This window comes from Sceloporus undulatus, unplaced genomic scaffold (genome assembly GCF_019175285.1).
Source record: "Sceloporus undulatus isolate JIND9_A2432 ecotype Alabama unplaced genomic scaffold, SceUnd_v1.1 scaffold_15, whole genome shotgun sequence".
NCBI classification, from domain to species: domain Eukaryota; kingdom Metazoa; phylum Chordata; class Lepidosauria; order Squamata; family Phrynosomatidae; genus Sceloporus; species Sceloporus undulatus.
Genome location: NW_024802937.1, coordinates 3,939,734 through 3,948,813, shown reverse-complemented (window position 1 = coordinate 3,948,813; position 9,080 = coordinate 3,939,734). Strand labels below are relative to the sequence as shown.

The following is a 9,080-nucleotide window of genomic DNA, read 5'->3' as shown; positions in this document are numbered from 1 at the left end:
CAGTTTCTCAACGTCCTTTTTAAATTGTGGTGCCCAGAACTGGACACAGTATTCCAGGTGGGGCCTGACCAAAGCAGAATATAGTGGCACTATATCCCTTGATCTAGACACTATACTTTTATTGATGCAGCCTAAAATTACATTGGCCTTTTTATCTGCTGCGTCACACTGTTGACTCATGTTCAACTTGTGGTCTACTTGGACTCCTAGATCCCTTTCACACGTAGTTTCATTCAGCCAGGTGTCCCCCATCCTATATCTGTGCATTTCATTTTTCCACCCCAAGTGCAGTACAGTACCTTACATTTCTCCATGTTGAATTTCATTTTGTTAGCTTTGTCCCAGCTTTCTTGTCTATTCAGGTCAGTTTGGATTTTGATCTTGTCCTCTGGGGTGTTAGCTACTCCTCCTAATTTGGTGCCATCTCCAGATTTGGGACGTGGGCTTACTTTCTGCGGATGCTTGAATCTGCAGAGGGCTGACTGTTGTATAAACATCGATTGTGGGCTACACTAACTGTTCAGAGGGGAGAAACCCTAGAGGACATACCCCAGTGTCATTCCAAAAGAGCACATTGTGGGGAGCCCCTACTGACCCTTAGCATTTCCTGTCAACTGATTTTTCAGTTGTATCCATCTTCCAATTTACATATGGAAATCAAAATTGCCAAAGAGTCACTGTACAACAAATAACGCACGCTTTATGAAGAAGTAGCCATTAAAACATCTGATACTGAATTGAACTTGTACACTATTAGCAATTTTGATTATATCAATAAAATTCATGTCAATTCTCATTTCTCAAGGGGTATAGAGTTATTGAAGAAAAGATTCCAGAGGTTAGTACAGAAAACGAGAAAGTCACCTTTGAAAGACAAAAGGCTTGGTGCTGCTCAACATCCCCAGAGCCTGCTCTCTGTGGCATTAGTCGTATCTGGGTGTTTAGTATGATGCGACGGAAGAAAATAGCTTCTCGGATGTTAGAATGCTTGAGGTAAGTACATTTCTCTGTATTAGCATGAACAGAACATTTATAGAGTGCTTCAGAGTATTCGGAGTGTTTAATATAGTATATATTAATTTGAATAACAAAGTTTTCCAAAAAATAACAAAGTTTTCCAAAAATGCAATTGAAAGCTAACTATCAACTGCTGCCCCATTGTTAACAGTAGTGCTGTTACTTCAGGGTCATTATTATTACTAGACTCAAGAGAGCAGAAGTTCCTATTTCAGAGGTTGTAGAGAGAGTTGGAAAGGCTAGAGGAAAGGCAAGAAAAGAAACTGCAGTGCCTAGTTAACTGCTTTTTGTTATGAATGAAAGTGGTAAAAGGGCAGTATTTTCATAGTTGATATGTTTTAAGAATGTCTTCATTGGCATCTTTTTTGGTTCATGAATAATATTGATCAATAGAAAGACAGCTGTTTTAAAAAGATTTGTATTGTTCCATGATTTAATTTTTTCTTTTAACAGGAGCAACTTCATATATGGCTCATACTTGAGCAAGGAAGAAATCGCTTTTTCTGATCCTACCCCTGATGGGAAGCTGTTTGCAACACGATACTTTGGTACTAGTCAGTTCCTGGTATATAATTTTCTCAGTGGACAACAACCTGTTTAAAGTGGAACTTGTTAAAATTTGTTGCCTGGCTATGGATGTTGACCAAGAGAATGAAACACTTATTAGCAGTGAACTCAGGAGTAGTAACAACCAAAAGGTGGTTGCTATATTTTATTAAAACAGTAAACAGTGCAGAGGTAGGATGGGTTTTTTAAAGTTATTTTTATAAAAATTGTATGTATTATCTATAGTAACTTAGTCATGTTTACATGCAGCGTATAATTGTTCATAGTGGACTGTCAACTAGTGCAAGAACTGTGGTCGCCTTTTAAGTACATTTTGAAGTTCACAGTATAGTAATACACCAGAGCAGTGAAAGTGTGCTCTTGAGTAAAGGCTTATCATGTTGGTATAGAAGCAAAGGCACTGCATCCTCAAGAAATTATTCCTAATATCAGAAACGGTCCATGACATGACACATTGTTTCATTGTGTATGGAATGGATTTTAAAAAACAACAACAACCCAGGAATGTCAGACTAGCCTCCAAAGAGGAAGAATGGTCTCAGCTTGTTCAATAGGATATTGGAGTGGGCCCTTGGTATCCTCTGGAATGTGGTTCCAGGACCCCCTGTGAATACCAAAATCCAGGGATGCTCAAGTCCCATTATTTACAATAATGTAGTAAAATAGTGCCGTTTGTATCTAATGGCAAAAATCAAGGTTTGCTTTTTGGATTTTTCTTTTCTTTCTTTTTTTTTTTACAAAATCATTTTCAAGCCATGGATGGTGAAATCTGTGAATGCAGAATCTGGGGATACAGATGGCCAACTGTACCTTCATCTGTGGACTTCACTTTGTCACTTTAAACCTCTCCAGTTTCAGAGGGGGGATATGTTGAAATAACAACTGTGGCCTTTCTTGACCTGTATATAATGTAGATTAAAACTAAACTATTTGATAATTTTTGAATAATGTACTAATGATAAATGCGTTTAAGAAGTTACTTTGATATGGTTGAATATTAAAAACTAATTGAAACAGTCTCACTTGTATATCAAATGATTTTGGAATGATTATCACTTGCAGTCATAGTTATATCTTTGAGACGTAAGAGGTCGTGGTCCTTGTCACTCCTGCAATGTTCCTAAAATGAGCCTGCCAGAATCAAATCAGGGGTGTATTGTTCAGCATCCTGTTTCCAAAGGTCTTAGTCATATATACTCTTGGCATGAAGAAATGACTTGAAGAAATACAAACAGTTCTTCAGGAATACAGTGAAACCTAATATCACTACCGCAATTGCTACCATATTTATATGTACTTAAATATCTTAATCTACATTGAAGTACCAACTTCTAATCAAGAAATAATACTCAACAATTCAACTCAGTTTGTCTTTAAGATACTAAAAATATTTGCTGATACCATAGTAAGTACACTAAATATGTGCTTAACTCTGACAAGAATTTTAAAAGGGCTCTTCACCAAATACATGTTCGATGTTGAGAAACTTTATACAACTAAAAATAGGACAGACTCTTTTAAGTAATATAACATTCATTGAATTTAATGAAAGAACATTATAAACATACTATAGCCACAACAGCAGACAACTTCAGTTCAAAGAATAAAATGTGAGGTAGACTGACTAGTGAAGCTAAATTCACCGAGTTTTGGTTAAGAGTTTATATTAAGGACTGCTTCACACCTGATGAGCTTCCTACATGGACTGTAGCAGACAAATGAGCAGTGTGTGATCAACATACATGATGGCTGCACACATTAAACGAACAAGCTTCATTTATATACCGCTTCATACCACCTAAGCAGTGTATAAGCGGTTTACAACTGTAAGCTAATTTGCCCCAACAATCTGGGTACTCATTTTAGTGACCTTGGAAGGATGCAAGCCTGAGTCGAGCTTGAGCCCTTTTGCTGGTCTTGAACACACAACCTTGTGGTTTTGAGTGAGTGGCTGCAGTACAGGCATTTAACCACTGCGCCACCAGGGCTCAGTTTATTACATACACAGGCTTTGGGAAGCTATAGCCAAGTTTGCATGTAATGTAGTAGCTGAAATCCAGTGTCGTACTGATGCTGCAGTACCAGATTAACAGAACTTTCTCTGCTGTTTCCTCATGTAGCCCTCTTTACCACCTGAAAATGACTCCACAGGTTTTCCCAGCCTTCTAGAGCAGGTGTTTGGGTGCATGGGACTGCAGTGAGGAGGAGTTCCTAATTCTGCTGATGGAAGTACTTCTACCAGCAGCTGTGGTCTTCCATTGGATTCTGGCCTTTGTCATTATCTTATGGTTAAATTATAGTTTTATGTGCATTCTCCCTCCCATAGGGAGAAGAGTTAATGTGTGTAGGAAACTGGTCAAGTGAAAATCAGTCCTAAGAACACAACATTTAACCCCTTTTCAGAGATCACAGAAATCACTGCATAAATTACAGAGATATGCGAGCAATTTATTTATAATTACAGATTACATTCAGTATAACCTGTGACCTGTCACCTACTCATTTTGAACAAGTCTGCAGGTAAAATAATGCTGGCCTATTGAATACATTCATGTCATTCTCTTGCTGGTGAGGCTTGTAACAAAAATAACAACATGGTAGCATTTGGTAAGTTGCGCTGATTTGTTTCTCCCATATATCATCTCAAAGAGGACGTATTAATGTATCACCTTGATTACTGTGTGAATACACTTACTAAAAAGGTTCCAATCCAAACTCTTCTTTCTTATCTTAGTCACATTGTTTTGAATAATCAATTGTTCTTGTCCAATATAGGAGAAAGCATTTAGGATCTTTCCACACAATCATACAAAGCTTTCCTTAGTGAAATGATGAGTAGTGAATGAATAGTGAGTAGTGAACCTGTATGCATCCAACAGTGATAAACAAAACAACAAAAATCATAGTTCTGCACAAGTTGCTCAACAGGGAGTGCACAAGTAGAAATTCTTTTTTTTTAAAAAACGAATAAACCTTGCCTGATCTGGATAGTACTTGAGTGTAAATGCTTCATGCAACTGTTTTTTTTATTTATCTAAAGGCATTTCTTAAAAAAAGCAACATGTCTACAAAGTGATGGATTGTGTAAGGATAAGAAAATACAATACCTAGGATATAGTACATTTTTCTGGGAACTTGTTCAGAAACAAACAAACACATTCTCACAAATGTGGCCCCATACCCCCAAATTGTGTGAAAAGGCCCTTAGTCTCCAAGTTCCCAGCCTACAGAGATGTCTGTACCTCCTTTACCTAGGGTCTAATTATGTAAGTCTCAGCACCTGGAATTTTTAAGAACTTAGTGCAAACATCAAATATACAAAGAAGATTTTGAAAGCTTTACGGCTGCAAAATTTGCAAGAAAATGGCAGCTCTTTGGAAACTCACAAACTACATTCATATTATGTAGGTATTAAATTCAATCAACAACTAGAACAATGTTACCCCTAGAATGTCAGTACAGTATTTGTCATACATCTGTAGGCTGTCCAGTGAATACAGCAGTCTTAACAGCCTCTAACTGTAACTGGTATATAAGCATCTACCAACAATGTAAAAGTATTCACTAAATTATAAGGCAGATTTTGTATGGGTACAAAAAATCCCAAATAATCTATACTAAAGTAAACAGTTGTTCATTTGAAATATGCTACATTTAAGTAAAACTATAATAAAAACAATTGGTTTGAAAACCATTACTTCCCTTTTCAACTTCAATATATTATGCTTTTTGTTATTTGTAAACAGCTTTTTCACAAGGTAAAAAAAGTTGCATTATTTAACACTTTGTTCTAAATGCAGCTTTGGCAGGTGCTTCTTAACTGAATGCAGGTACATGTGTAAAGCATAACAGATATAATGCACCAAATGAATATAATTTTCACCATCATATGAAACAGGCTGCCATTCTTAAAACATTTGTGCAACACAAAGAAGTGTGAGGATGTGTGTGAAGGAAGAACTATCAATATAATAAAGGATAACTGAGAGAAGCTGATGGGGGGGGGGTATCTGATTAGGGAGCAGGAAAAAGAAAATGAATTTACCGCATCACTGCTAACTACAGTATGAAGACCTGATTGTACTAAACTTATTTAAATTTAAACTCAGAATATTTCACAGCACAAAGTGCTGGTGCAAAGAAATTCATTCTAAAATAATTCAGTGCCTACTTAAATAATGTTATTTTGACACACCTTTCCTTTTCAAACAGGCCAAAAGCATGTTGTTCCAGTCAGACACACATGCAGTACTTGCATGCGAAAGATTTTCAGTAGACTTTAATTGTCCTCATTCTCCCACAGAAGAGGCAGATAGTGTAAGCAAGCACTGCAGATGGAGAGGGTCTTTGTGCCTCTTCCACAGCCCTCATTGTCAAGTTTCTTCTGAGGAATACTCAATATGTTTTAGGTAAGGGATATTAGATCACATAGAAGTATTCAAAAAGGTTACTAACTTTCCCTTTCTTTCACTCTACCTGCATATCCTTATGTCATGTAAGGGTGAAGAAAACAAGGCTACATGAGTCAGTGCGACTGATGCTTGGATCAAATCTTAAGCCTTTAAAACAAACTGGCCAACTTTTCCAGGTGTGTTCAAGACATTTACAAAAAGATGGCTCATGTTGTGGTCCCAACTCACTTGAAAGTGAATTCTAAATAATATAATGGCTATAATCATGTAAGTGATAATACACTTTTTGTGGGGGGTGCTGCGCAAGAAAGTACCCAGTACCTCATTGTATATCACCCCTTGTCCTGCCTGTAGAATGGCAGCTGTGGGGTTGCAGGCACAGTTTTTCTCCCACTGCTGATTAGTGGGTGTGTGCATGCCCAGATGTGTTCCCACTGTCCTTGAGCACCTGGGGAAGAAGGAGCCATCATATTCTGAGGTGAGAAATAAAAAACACCATCTTCTCTATATGCACGAACATGGCCCAGGGGCCAGTGGCATGGGAGACAGAGCTGCTGGGCAGTTAGGAGATGGGGGCCAAGACACAACCATCACCCCACCCCGCCCCTAGTCAGTGCCATAAGTATGCTGGTGGGAACTTGCACTCTGACAGTATTCTTGCTGAATCTTAGCTGTTAGCTGCAACAGCCTGTGGTTTGCTTTGTTTTTGTCATTAACTGCATCATGAACCATGATGCCTAATTTCTGTTTGATGATCTATCCATCCTTAGGGGAACAGTAAATGCTCTCAATAAGAGAGCATAAATAGTGTAGAGTGTTCTTTACTCAAAGGACCAGTGGCTCAAACGAGACACTGACTGCAGATGATTATAATGCTTGTAATCAACAAATTTCTGCCATGTAAGGTTGCTTAGACACTTCAAAACAGTATCTGATAACACACTGAGGATGGAATTATTTTGATGGAGTTTAAATACTCTGCGGAGACAGTATGCATAAGCAATCTTCTTCACCTGGCTGATAGATGCTTTTCAAACTACAGTTAAGTATAATCTGTATGCAGAAAAAGGTTTCTGCGTGCAGCTTTTGTGTGTATGTCTGTGTGTGTAATTTTCTATACTGACATAGAAGAAGCTGATACTGTTCAGGGGATCAGTTCTGTCCGTGCATAAGGATATCTGGATTCAGATCAACAATGGGTACCCAAAAGTTGTTAACCAAACCTGCATTTGCGTACAATGCCTGCTGTACATTCATTGATTTGTTCAGGCTTATGTAGTAAACTTTTAAACTTTTGTGGAAATTTTGCCAAAACAAATTCAATACATATAAAATTACAAACCTTAAGCTAACACTGCACAGAAAGTGAACAAAGATTACTCTTTTAAGCACAAACATCTATGATACTTTGTTGTTTCAAACCCCTGAGTTATAACGTATCAAAAGTACAGATACGAAGAGAAACAAAGCATTCCTCAGTATATTATCTTCAAATTATTCCACATTCCTAGTGTGAACCTCATAAAATGTATTCAAGCTGATACAGAGCAAAAGTCAGTTTAATTACCCCTGTTTAACACAGTATGAAGAGCTCAGGAGACTCGGCATCTACACATCTCCTTATTTTGGGCCACAGCTGATATACCATAATGTTCTGTAATGGTGACCCATGAGAAATTAGCTTGAATGAATATTCTTTCCATCATAATAGAAAGAAACATATAAAGACTGGTCCAGAATCTGGGAAATCCTTATAGTAGTGAACATAAGTATTGGTTGCACTTTGCTCCACAGTGATTGTACTTTAAATGAAAGGAGGAAAAAACGCACAATCAGACTTGTCAAGTTTTCTTCTCTTCCTTTGTCATTTTCTCAAGCTTATATATGGCGTCCAGTCAGAAAATAGAGGGGCTTATCATCACTACTGTTAGCAGTTTGAAATTCATCTCTCAGACGAAACTGCCATTCATCTTCCAGCTCTAAACGAACTATAGTTTGACGCAAGGAGCTCCTGTCTTGGCAAATGACACACAGGGTTGCACCTTAGATCCAAAAACAAAATAGTTTATGTCATGATTCAACCGACATGTTTATTTTCTGAAATGTCTTCTGCTAATTGAAAGTATTACCCATATGCAAATAAGATTTACTCCTTAATACAAATCCTTTCCCAAATTAATTTTATAGCATATTTTATGTATTTTGTATCAGAAAACTCTGAGAACTGGATTTCAAATAGCACTCCTGAGAAAACAGGCTCCATATGCTTTTTTTCCTATGGCAATTAATCTAAACATATGGAAGCACACAAGCCATCATATCACATCACATGATGGCTCATAACAGACTGGGAACCTTCTTTCTCTTGAGCTGTCTTCCTTCAGGGGTAGTCTGTTGGAAACTGCTTGCTGCTGCTTCTGGTGGATGCAGCCATTTTTGGCTCTCTTTGCTGTCTTTTGTTCTCTTGGTTTTCACATTGGTTGTCACCAGCAAACAAAGAGATACAGTAGAGTGCTAAGGCTGCGACTGAGCGATAGTGATGAGGTCCCTCAAACATTGGCTGTAATCCTGTGGGTGTACTGTGTTAGTTGCTGCATTTTTCTAGTGTTGTGCAGCACTCTAGTTGTGAAGGTAGGCAGACACAATCTGTTAAGCTTCAAGCAACCTACACCTCTAATGAATTAATTTCTTCATGGCTACAGCGTCTATATCCTCCATCCTCCCACCTACACTGGTATATAGTACTAACAGTATTTTAGCTGTGCGCTAAGATCTCACACTGTCTCAATATAGTATTAATACCTGCTGGCAAAGTTAGCTATGTTATGCTAGCACTACACAATCCCTATACTGAATACCACCAAGGCACACAGTGTATAAGAAATGGTGAATAGCTGTCACATCACTGTTCAATAAGCAATCTACAGAGGCAATATGCAATACACAATGTGCAGTGACACACTACTTTGGTGTGTTACTAGCATTTGCAATGGTTCCACATGTGGAACCCACACCACTATCAGTTCATTTTGCATTGTCCAAAATCATCATCCTATATGTGCAGCACAATTTATGCCTGCAAGA

General features: G+C 37.8%; 2 protein-coding genes across 3 annotated transcripts in view; one reads left to right on the top strand and one right to left on the bottom strand.

Annotated features, from left to right (window-relative positions):
- Window positions 1-2,455, top strand: part of LOC121917347 (N-acetyltransferase ESCO1-like) — a 22,293-nt gene extending 19,838 nt beyond the window's left edge. Inside the window, exons 6-7 of the mRNA XM_042443251.1 lie at window positions 782-993; window positions 1,471-2,455. Coding sequence (XP_042299185.1) covers window positions 782-993; window positions 1,471-1,618 — 360 coding nt within the window. The 3' untranslated portion in view covers window positions 1,619-2,455. The remainder of the gene's footprint in view (window positions 1-781; window positions 994-1,470) is intronic.
- A 2,611-nt stretch (window positions 2,456-5,066) lies between these two features.
- The window catches only part of LOC121917339 (GREB1-like protein), a 135,118-nt gene continuing 131,104 nt past the window's right edge, over window positions 5,067-9,080 (bottom strand). For both annotated transcript variants that reach the window (XM_042443238.1, XM_042443239.1), the window contains one exon: window positions 5,067-8,038. In XM_042443238.1, the coding sequence (XP_042299172.1) occupies window positions 7,875-8,038 (164 nt within the window). In that variant the 3' untranslated portion in view covers window positions 5,067-7,874. The remainder of the gene's footprint in view (window positions 8,039-9,080) is intronic.